Below are 12,072 nucleotides of genomic sequence, written 5' to 3' on the forward strand. Positions count from 1 at the left end.
AATAGCTAAAGAATAACTCGGGAGAGAATGATTCCCTCTGAGGTCAAAGGGACAACTAGAGAGAGAATAAGTGTGGAGAAAAGAACTGCAGATGCGGGTTTAAATCAAAGGTAGACACAAAATGCTGGAGTAACTCAGTGGGTTAGGCAGCATCTCTGGAGAGAAGGAAGGAGTAAGCACTGCTGTTTCTTAGTGAGAATCTGGTGCAGTTCAGCAAACTGGGTTGTGATCTGTGACTGAAAGTTGTTGTGTGACTGATCCTATCAGATGAAATGTGAAGATCAATATATTATGTCATTCTCCTGCATATCTTCATGAAACGGAACGTCGCATAGGCAACCCAATCTCAAGATATGGAGTGTAGACAAAGGCCCTTCGGCCAACAATGCCCCTGCTTGCCACTGTGCCTACCTACACCGCTCCCATTTGCTTGCATTTAATCCGTAGCTTTCATTATCCTGGCAATTCAAGGGCTGACTGAAAGCTACTGGATTGTTGTGAAAGTAATCTGCATTACCTTCCTTTCTATTCCCACAATCCAATTCCTTGTTCCATATTCCATTTCATGTGCCCGTTAATTCCCACTCATTCGCCCTCCATGTCAGCACAACTACTCCCAATATCATGTGCTCTCATTTTGCCCACTAATCTCCCATGTGGGACATTAAAGGCTTTCTGAAAGTGCAGGTACACTACAATTCCAGAAGGTTAGTCAAGCATGATTTCCCCTTCGTAAATCCGTGCGGACTCGGACCGATCCTGTTACTGCCATCCAAATGTGCCTCTATTTCATCTTTTATAATTGACTCCAGCATCTTTCCCACCTGATGTCAGGCTAACTGGTCTATAATTCCCTGTTTTCTCTGTCCCTCCTTTCTTAAAAAGTGGGATAACATGAGCTCCCCCCCTATCCACAGCAACTGATCCTGAAACTATAGAACATTGGAAAATTATCACCAACACACCCACAATTTCTAGAGCTACTTCCTTATGTACCCTGGGATGCAGACCCTCAGGCACTGGGGAGAAGGCAGGGGAATGGAGTTGAAAATGTGAGCAAGATTAGCCATGATTGAATGGCAGAGTAGACTTAATGGGCTGAATGTTCTAATTCATCTAGTATGAATTATGAGATAGCAGAGCGTGTTTGTATGAGGGATGTTGGAAAAATATAGGAATTGATAAAAGTTTTCGCAAATATATCGCTGCCAATGTTGTGACTGCAGTTTCATTGAACAAGATTGAAACATAACCCCTGACCTTCAGAAATAACACGACGTCTGTTTGTTCCATTCGCCCCTGCAGATTTGAGAGTTCCTCCTCAATAGAGTTTAAATTCTCTTGAATGTCTTGAAGGTTTTTCTCCATTTGACTTAGAATCTTCTCTTCATCCTCCTTGATCTCTCCGAGAATGCGCTGCTCTTTCTTCACGAGAATCTGGTGCAGTTCAACAAACTGAGATGTGACGTGAGACTTGAGGCTTTGTGACTGCTCCTGTCAAATGAAAGGTGAAGATTGATCTAATATATTTCTGTATTCTATTTGGTTGTTAAGTAGAAGGTGATCATTTGGCACGTTGATATCTATGCTGTTCCTTAGAATAATCCCATTAATCTCATTTCCTCGCATTTCCCTGAAACACAATGGCCCTCACGTCCACATTAACTCCCACCGACTCACAGATCACCCGCCTTCAGCAGCTTCATTACAGCAACCAATTAAACCAACATGTCTGGGAGATGTGGGCGGAAACCGCCCTGGTCACGGGGAGAACATAGAAACATAGACAATAGGTGCAGGAGTAGGCCATTCAGCCCTTTGAGCCAGCACCGCCATTCAATATGATAATGACTGATCATCTAGAATCAGTATCCCGTTCCTGCTTTCTCCCCATATCCTGTGATCAGGCATGAGACAGGAAGAAACTGAAAAAAGAGGAAGAGAGATGGGGGTCCAGGGGGCAGCGCTCCTGGTGGCGGTAAAACAAGGCAACGCCTCCCCTCCCCCCATGCAGAGAATTAAAAAAATTATCAGAATCAGAATCACACTTTATCTGCCAAGTATGTTTTGCAACATATCAAGAATTTCATTGGCCAGGTCTGTCATACAATTAAAAGCAACAGGTCACTCAAAAACACATTTTAACATGAACATCCACCACAGTGACTCCTACACATTCCTCACTGTGATGGAAGGCGAAATAAAGTTCAAGTCCCCTCCCTTAGTTCTTCCTCGATCGTTGTACTAGGGGAGGGGTATAGAGCGGGGGGAAGGGGACATGGAAGCGTCACATCGACAATACCAGAAGTCAGGGGCGAACCGAATTCAACTAAGCAGCGAAACAGGGGAACTAACTGCTGCCACGCTACGCTGTAGTGCATTAACCAAAATACAAAACTACACACGAACAGAAATGTCACACAACAAGGTCTCACCCGGACTTGGGAAATCTTCTGCTTCTGTTGCGCTTCCATTTCCTGGATGGCTGATTTATTTTCTGTCAGTGATTGTATGGATGATTTAACCTGATCCTGGGAATCAGAGAGAAAGGGGGTTAGACAATAAACATTCAACTATACGTTCAAGCAAGTGATCATAGTCGGTTTGCTTTTACCTTGTAGGTTTCAACAGCTTCATCGACCGGCATGAAGCTGTGAGACTTGTGTTCCCGCCCAGCTGCACAAATCACACAGATCAGTTTCTTGTCCGTTTCACAAAACAGCTTCAGTTCTTCCTGATGTTTGTCGCAGTGATGTTTACTTTCCTCCACTTCCGTATTCAGGCTCAGTGTTCGAGCTTTCTCAGACAGTCTCGCCAAGGCCCGATTAACCCTGAGGGTGCGGTCTGTAAACTCGTCTCTACATTCCGGGCAGGAGTTTCTCTCCTCCCTGTCCCAACTCTGTGTGATACAGGAGCGGCAGAAGTTGTGCCCACACTCCAGGATAACCGGGTCGGTGAAGAAATCCAGGCAGATGGGACAAAGTGTCTCCTCTGTTAAACTCTCGACCTGCTGTTTAGAAGCCATTTTAACTCCTGCCACTTCCGGGTTTGAAACTGCTTTCACTGATTGGGAGCTGCTGATCCCTTGTGATCCCTCTGTACCGCGAGTGTCCACCGCGTACGCTGCCGTCTCCAGCACATTGGCTGTAGGTTTTCAGGGTGAACGTGTTCTAGGTGATCGTGTCCTGACCTCAAATACCCATGGAGGGGTTAATGAGATGTTAAACAGACCGGTATATAAATGTAAACGCAGGGAATGTTATGGGACAGTTTAGAGCAGGATAGAAAATGTCATGGTCTAAAAGGAAACGAACTGGGATGTAAAACGATGGTTAAATATAAACTTAGAGTGAAGTCGTCGGATTTATTGTCATCTGTACAAGTACTGCGATGAACAGCTGCGATGAACAACTCATCACCGTTTCAGCTGCATCACACGCACAAATACTCAGTGCTACACAAAATATTAATTAAACGCAAATTACAACCACATTACACATACATTCTGCAAGTTAGTAAAAACAAAATTAAAAACTGCTCCAAAGACAAGGCATTAATGCAAAACACAATTAAAAATAAACACACCCATGGCAGTGCAGGCGGTAGTGCAACTCGTGTGCGTTGGAAATGCCGTACATGATGCGAACAGTCAGGATACATTCTACAGCGCTGATGTGGAGGTTTCTTCGAGTATCAGGTTATATCCCGGAATATCCACAATGCGACGACACAATCCGTATGGAACAAAGAACAGTCCGCATAGGAGCAGCCCTTCGGCCCACAGTGTCTGTGCCGAATATGATGCCAAGACCAACTCTTACCTTCTTGAACATAATCTATATCCTTCAATTACCTGCATACACGTGCCTGTCCAAAAATCTCTTCACCGCCTGTCTCGTATCAGCCTCCACCACCATCCCTGGCAACGCGTTCCAGAAACTCACCATCATTGGGGTAGAAAACCTGCCTCACACATCTCCTTTAAACTTTGTCCCTCTCATCCTATAGCTATGCTCTCTACTATTAAATATTTCCCTCTCGGTAAAAGGTTCTGATTGTGTAACCTGCCCACCCCTCTCATAATTCGATAGACTTCCATCAAGTCTCCCCTCAACCTCCGGCGATCCGGAGAAAACTTTCCATAGTCGGTCTGACCTCTCCATTCTCTCAATGAAATCATAATTCTGGTAAACCTCCTCTGCATCGTTGCCAAGTTCTTCTTATCCACTTTCACATCCAGTGACTCTATCACCATCGACATTCCGGGTGCTCCGAAATAGGTGCGGGTGATGAGGAGGGGAGGGGGGAATGTGAGAGTAGGTGTAGGGTAAGCGTGAGAGGATAAGGAACAGGGAAATTAGGGCGGCGGTGGGCAGAATTGGTATTCAATGAGAGACGGCTGCGAGTTGAGACACACGGGACTGCAGATGCAAACTGCTGGACGAACGTAGCGGGTCAGGGGCTATCTGTGGCAACATCAGGTGCGGTGGCGAGGCAGAGATTACGTTACTGAACGAGGAATCCAGAGTCACATCCAGAGACGCAAATTCCAGTGTCTCCACTGCACCTTTAATGAATGATTTAAATTAAATCCTTCTATCATGCAAATGTCTTTATTAATAGTTAATAAATGGTGGTAGTTGCAGCTTTTAAAAAGAACAGCGGTATAAGTGCTGCCTTACGGCGCTTATAGCGCTAGAGAGCCGGGTGCTGTCTGTACGGAGTTTGTACGTTCTCACGGTGACCGCGTGGAGTTTCTCCCAGATCTTCGGTTTCCTGCCACACTCCAAAGACGCGCAAGTTTGCAGGTTACTTGGCTTTGGTATAAATGTAAATTGTCCCTAGTGTGTGTAAGATAGTGTTAGTGTGCGGGGATCGCTGGTCGGCGCGGACCCGGTGGGCTGAAGGGCCTGTTTCCGCGCTGTATCTCTAAACTAAACTGCACTAAATACAGTTAATCATCTCAAATTCTTTTTAAAAAACTAGTTTGAGGATCGATGACCTTAACGCTCCTAAATTATTGTTTAAGATACAGTTCCACATGACTGAAGTTCAAATGTCCTTTGAAATGGCCGTGAAAACCATTCAGAGGCCAATGAGGGTGCGTAATACATACTGGTCCTGCCCCGACACCCAAACCCATCACACCGGTAATGCGCATCTATTTAAATTAATCCTTTAATGAGGAAAAATCCTTAATAAGGAATTAATTTAAACAGATTAAGGAATTACAGAAGCAGTTTACCCGCTCCAGTGATCTGGGCCCATTAACTATTCATCTTTAATAGATTAAGGATATTTAATAATTAATTGTTTAAGAAGGAACTGCAGATGCTGGAAAATCGAAGGTACACAAAAAAGCTGAAGAAACTCAGCGGGTGAAGCAGCATCTATGGAATGAAAGAAATATGCAACGTTTCGGGCCGAAACTGTCTGAAGAAGGGTTTCGGCCTGAAACGTTGCCTATTCCCTTCACTCCATAGATGCTGCTGCACCCGCTGAGTTTATCCAGTTTTTTTGTGTACCTTTAATAATTAATTAATAGGGTTATTAATACGGTACCGGTTTCCAGCAGCAGGTGGCGACCCTGCGCCGTGAAACTGCACAATTCTTCAGACAACTCGACATCACTCTGGTGATGGGAACCAGCACCACAATGAACGGAATTTCATCACATGCCTCAGTTGGAATGGCGGAGGCCCTAATGCGTCAAGAAAAACAAAGTTCCAGTCCAAAGGTAGACACAAAATGCTGGAGTAACTCAGCGGGACAGGCAGCATCTCCGGAGAGAGGGAATGGATGAAGTTTCGGGCCGAGACCCTTCTTCAGAGACCTCGACCCGAAATGTCACCCATTCTCACTCTCCAGAATTGCTGCCTGTCCCTCTGAGTTACTGCAGCATTTTGTGTCTATCTTCGGTTTAAACCAGCATCTGCAGTTCCTTCCTAAAAAGTGCTATTCCAATTAGGTGACACGGCGCCGTAGCGGTAGAGTTCCCGCCTCACAGCGCCAGACAGGCGGGTGCGATGCTGACTGCGGCTGTTGTCTGTACGGAGTTGATACATTCTCAATGTGGCCGCGTGGGTTTTCTCCGGGAGCTTCGGTTTCCGCATACATTCTAAAGTCGTAGAGGTTTGTAGGTTATTTGCCCTCTATAATGTCCCTCGTGTGTAGCTCTGTACTGTCCTCACTTCAGGGGGTGCGCTCTTCAATTGCTGCCTGTAGGCAGGAAGAAGCAGCACCGCGGTATGGTCGGATTTACCGAAGTGAGGGCGAGGGATAGAACGATAGGCATTCTTGATGGTGGTGTAGCAGTGGTCGAGGGTGTTAGGTCCTCTGGTGCAGCAGGAGACATGTTGGTGGAAGTTGGGGAGTGATTTCTTTAGGTTTGCCTTATTGAAGTCCCCAGCAATGGTGGTAAATGCCTCGGGGTAAGACGTCTGGTGTTTGTTGACCACGGCGTGCAGCTCCTCCAGTACCAGACGGACGTCTGCCTGGGGTGGGATGTAGAGCGCAGTCAGGATAACGGAGGTGAATTCCCTTGGGAGGTAGAACGGACGGCACTTCACCGGCAGATGTTCGAGGTGTGGAGAGCATGAGTTGGACAGGACTGCCACGTCGGAACACCACGCAGAGTTGACCATGAGGCAGACACCCCCTCCTCTCCCTTTTCCAGATGCCAGTGTACGGTCCATACGGTGGATGGAGAACCCTCCAGGCTGGACCGCTGAGTCTGGGGAGCTGGGGGTGAGCCATGTCTCTGTGAAACAGAACACAGAGCATTCCCTCAGCTCCCTTTGTTAAAGCAGTCTTGCCCTTAAGTCCTCCACTTTGTTTTCAAGGGACTGTACATTGGCCAGTAGGATAGTAGGGAGAGGGGGCCAAAGTCCCATACGCTTCATTCTGACCGGGAGTCCTGCCCGTCGGCCACGTTTCCAGACACAATGGGGGCTTCCCCCTTGTTTCCAGGTACTGTACTTGCTGTACCTGCTGTTTCTGCGGACCTGCGCTGGAACGGGGATTCCCTAACAGACGGCAGCTGCAGCTCCGTTCCCTCAAAGTCGGCAGCTGCAGCTCCGTTGTTCCTGGAAGATCCAGCCCGTCGGCTCTGGGGGACATCCCGGGGTCTCCATGTACCGTACCTGTGATCCTCAGTCGGGTCGGGAGTTCCACAGCCAGCGTGGGAAAATTTAAAGACCGGGGTTCCCACAGCTGCAGGAGGTCGCGAAATTGCGAGAGCCTTGAGGTGCTCAAGCAGCTTGTCCAAAACGGCACCGATTTCTGCCGTTTTTCTGATCCAGGTAAGTTGTTGTAGTTGAGCCTTTTATTTTCCGGAGCTCCGCAAAAGTCGCCGCAGGCAGGCGCCATCTTGCCCAGGTATAACGAGTGTCGTTATGTTCAAATTGGTCTGTTCAAGATATCCAACGTTATTGATCATTCTTATTGCTCTTTTTTGTAATGTGCATAACGGCTGTAGGTTGGTTTTGTAGGTGTTACCCCATATCTCCACACAGTAACTCAGATATGGCAATATGAGTGTATTATACAGAGTATGTATAATACACTCAGGGTAGAACTAGTGTATGGATGATCGCGGTGCAAGAAGGAACTGCAGATGCTGGTTTAAACCGAAGATAGACACAAAATGCTGGAGTAACACACCGGGCCAGGCAGCATCTCTGGAGAGAAGGAATGGGGGATCTCGACACGAAACGTAACCCATCCATACTCTCTGATGCTGGCTGGGCTTGTATTCTCTGGAGTTTAGAAGAATGAAAGGAGATCTTATGGAAACATATAAGAAGGGTTTCGGCCCGAAACGTCACCTATTTCCTTCGCTCCATAGATGCTGCTGCACCCGCTGAGTTTCTCCAGCATTTTTGTGTACCTAAGATTATTAAGGGTTTGGACACGCTAGAGGCAGGAAACATGTTCCTGGGAATCCAGAACCAGGGGCCACAGTTTAAGATTAATGGTTAAGCCATTTAGAACGGAGATGAGGAAACACTTTTTCGCACAGAGAGTTATGGGTCGGTGGAATTCTCTGCCTCAGACGGCGGTGGAGGCCGGTTCTCTGGATACTTTCACGAGAGAGCTAGATAGGGCTCAAATATAGCGGAGTCAGGGGATATGGGGAGAAGGCAGGAAGGGGGTACTGATTGTGGATGATTAGCTATGATCACATTGAATGGCTGTGCTGACTCGAAGGGCCGAATGGCCTACTCCTGCATCTATTGTCTATTGTTCCGTTGACCCACCATCCTTTCTAAGAAAAGGTTGCCCCTTAGGTTCCTATTAAATCTTTACCATCTGAGTTCCTTTCTGAACTCCAACTATTTTTTAATTCTGTCCTGATGAAGAGTTTATTTAGATTTTGAACCTATCTTCTTGACATTAGGCCACTTTTAACATCTTCCTGGAGATTTACGTGGATGTTGCTGGGACTAGAGGGTGTGAGATATCGGGAGAGGTTGAGAAGGCTGGACCTCTCTTTATTGGAGAGCAGCAGGATGAGGGGAGATCTTATAGAGGTGTACAGACTCATGAGTGGAATAGATTGGGTAGATGCACAGAGTGTCTTGCCCAGAGTAGGGGAATCAAGGACCAGAGGAACCTGAGGGGTAACTTTTCCACACAGAGGGTGGAGGGTTTATGGAACAAACATCTAGAGGGTGTGGTTGAGGCTGGGACTACCACAACATTTAAGATACAGTTAGACAGGTAAATGGATAGTTCAGGTTTGGAGGGATATGGACCCTACGCAGGCAGGTGGGACTAGCAAAGCATGGGACATGATGGCTGGTGTGGGAAAGGTGGGCCGGAGGGTCTGTTTCCACGATGCATCACTGTATTACTAGGCCCGTTACATAATTAAGGTTTATTGTTCAAATTCAATAAGCTCTGATATGTTTTTGTTGTAATTTAGGTTACAGTTCCGCTTCCTGTTGGTGGCCCATGCTTTCCCTCTCCCTCCATTCCCCACCCTTCCCAGTTCTCCAACCGGTTTGAGTATAGGAGCAAAGAGGTTCTTCTGTAGTTGTACAGGGCCCTAGTGAGACCACACCTGGAGTATTGTGTGCAGTTTTGGTCCCCTAATTGGAGGAAGCACATTCTTGCTATTGAGGGAGTGCAGCGTAGGTTTACAAGGTTAATTTCCGGGATGGCTGGACTGTCATATGCTGAGAGAATGGAGTGGCTGAGCTTGTACACTCTGGAATTTAGAAGGATGAGAGGGTAGCATGATTATCAAGGGTTTGGACACGCTAGAGGCAGGAAACATGTTCCCGATGTTGGGGGAATCCAGAACCATGGGCCACCGTTTAAGAATAAGGGGTAAGCCATTTAGAACGGAGATGAGGAAAGACCTTTTTACACAGAGAGTTGTGAGTCTGTGGAATTCTCTGCCCGTTCTCTGGATGCTTTCAAGAGAGAGCTAGATAGGGTTCTTAAAGATAGCGGAGTCAGGGGATATGGGGGGAAGGCAGGAACTGGGTTCTGATTGGGGATGATCAGCCATGGTCACATTGAATGGCGGTGCTTTGAAAGGGCCGAATGGCCTACTCCTGCACCTATTGTCTATTGACTGTCCTTCTGATTACATTGTTTCCATGTTTGCTTTGTTCTCACCTTCTCCCAACGAACAATGGTCTATACAACATGTTCCTTGATAGAGCCATAGAGTGATAGCGTGGAAACGGGGGCTTCAGCCCACCTCGCCCACACCGGCCAACAATGTCCCAGCTACCCTAGTCCCACTTGCCTGCGCTTGGTACATAACCCTCCAAACCTGTCCTATCCATGTACATGTCCAACTGTTTCTTAAACGAAGGGATAGTCCCAGCTTCAACTCCCTCATCCGGCTGCTTGTTCCGTACACCCACCACCCTCTGTGTGAAAGGGTTACCTCTCGGATTCCTATTAAATCTTTTCCCCTTCACCTTGAACCTGTGTCCTCTGGTCCTCGTTCCCCGAACTCTGGGTAAAATACTCCGTGCATCTTCCCGATCTATTCCTCTCATGATTTTGTACACGTCTATATGATCTCCACTCATTCTCCTACGCTCCATGGAATAGAGACCCAGCCTACTCAACCTGTCCCCATAGCTCACACCCTCTAGTCCTGGCAACATCCTCGTAAATCTCCTCTGAACCCTTCCAAGCTGAAGCTCTGTATTTCCCTCACCCCTGATGCCCAGTGTGAAGAAGGGCATCGGAAACGTCACCCATCGCTTCTCTCCAGGGATGATGCCTGTCCCGCTGAATGACATCAGCATTTTCTGTTTATCTTGAGTAACACTTGCTGTGAATAGGTTTCCCCTTTTACGTCCCCAAGCATAGGCCCAGCCTCCTAAACATAGAATATAGAACAGGACACAAGATAGACACACAAAGCTGGAGTAACTCAGCGGGACAGGCAGCATCTCCGGGGAGAAGGAATAGGTGACGTTTCGGATCGAGACCCTCCTTCAGACTCGAAACGTCAACCATTCCTTCTCTCCAGAGATGCTGCCTGTCCCACTGAGTTACTCCAGCTTTTTTGTGTCTATCTTCTGTTCAAACCAGCTTTTTCAGTTCCATCCTACATAATCCATCTTTATGTTTTATTCATTTCAGGAGGAAATCTCTCGGAAGAGCAGGTAGACAATTTCTTCACTGAATCTTTATACCACTTGGACAAGTGTTTACAATGATCAATTTATAACGGACTGATTACCTTTTTGCAGCCTTAACGAAATAGGTCGGAAAATGTCGGTGACTGGAGGCAGCCTCTCGATGGGACATTTCAGGTTCAGATTCAGATTCAGATTCAACTTTAATTGTCATTGTCAGTGTACAGTACAGAGACAACGAAATGCAGTTAGCATCTCCCTGGAAGAGCGACATTGAATATGATTTCAATAAATAAATCTATTTACATGTATACAGACATAGTGTTTTTCCTGTGGGAGGAGTGTCCGGGGGGGGGGGTGAATAGTCACCGAGGTACAGGGTTGAGTAGAGTGACAGCCGCAGGGAAGAAGCTGTTCCTGGACCTGCTGGTCCGGCAACGGAGAGACCTGTAGCGCCTCCCGGATGGTAGGAGGGTAAAAGTCCATGGTTGGGGTGAGAGCAGTCCTTGGCGAGGCTGAGCGCCCTCCGCAGACAACGGTTGCTTTTGACAGACTCAATGGAGGGGAGCGAGGAACCGGTCATGCGTTGGGCATCCGAGCTTCCCCGGGTCCTAAAGTCCGCCGACTTAAACCATTCATAGCGTGTTTGCAGCATTTGCTCTCCACACAACAGATTCCGTTTACTTCGGATCTGATCTTTGGAAGAATGGGTTCAAACAGAATTCCCGGTTCCAGGTGGGAGCCCGTTGTGCTCGGTCTCTCTGTCTGTCTCTCTGTAGAACACGTCGATCATTCCTTGTTTCAGTCGCCGCCAGACCCCTCCCTCGCCTCTCTCTCAGGTACATCATGTCTGTATCCGTGCTGCTTCCTGCTCTCGTTCACCTGTTTAACGCTTCACATCCCTCACTGCCAGATTCCAACCAGCTCCCACTTTCCTCTGCTCGAGACCGACTCTTCCCTTCGTTTTCTCTCCGTCTCTGTCTCCGTTCCAAAACGCGTGACCAACGTCCATTCCAAGGCCGCGGATGCCATCGGCTACTTCGTCTATCCACTACACCTGTTTGCGCATCGGAAATGGATTATTCCCTCCAAGGTCGAGTGCGTACAACAACAACCCGCTTACATTTACACAATGTCCTCGCGTCTCATTTAGGAGACCCCCAAGTGCTGGAATTCTCTTTGAAGTGCAGCCAGGAATGGCAATTTAAATGCAGGAGTCAATTTGCAGAGAGGAACATTCACAGAGTTTAAAGGCAAGCTTTTGTGATTTTGTGACCAAAGCCATTTGTGTTTATTTCAATTGGAGTATTAGAAGCACCAAGCACAGAATTCGAATCAACACAATCTTTCTATTCGGTTCTTATGAATGTTACTGGTCGCGCGAATTATCCAACTACAACAAGGTATTAAATGTATCTGTCGTATTAATCTACTGACCAACAATATTGTAAGTGGGTTTGAT

The 12,072-nt window shown here is 47.2% G+C and overlaps 1 protein-coding gene across 1 annotated transcript; it reads right to left on the reverse strand.

Annotated features, from left to right (window-relative positions):
• Positions 1–810: 810 nt before the first annotated feature.
• On the reverse strand, positions 811–3,152 carry LOC116982179 (nuclear factor 7, brain-like). The gene is made up of 3 exons (XM_033035487.1): positions 2,615–3,152; positions 2,436–2,531; positions 811–1,494 (listed from the first exon to the last, which is right to left on the reverse strand). The coding sequence occupies exons 1-3, from the start codon at positions 3,023–3,025 to the stop codon at positions 1,117–1,119; spliced, it is 885 nt and encodes a 294-aa protein (XP_032891378.1). The 5' UTR covers positions 3,026–3,152; the 3' UTR covers positions 811–1,116.
• Positions 3,153–12,072: the final 8,920 nt, after the last annotated feature.

This window comes from Amblyraja radiata, chromosome 16, assembly GCF_010909765.2.
Source record: "Amblyraja radiata isolate CabotCenter1 chromosome 16, sAmbRad1.1.pri, whole genome shotgun sequence".
Taxonomy (NCBI): domain Eukaryota; kingdom Metazoa; phylum Chordata; class Chondrichthyes; order Rajiformes; family Rajidae; genus Amblyraja; species Amblyraja radiata.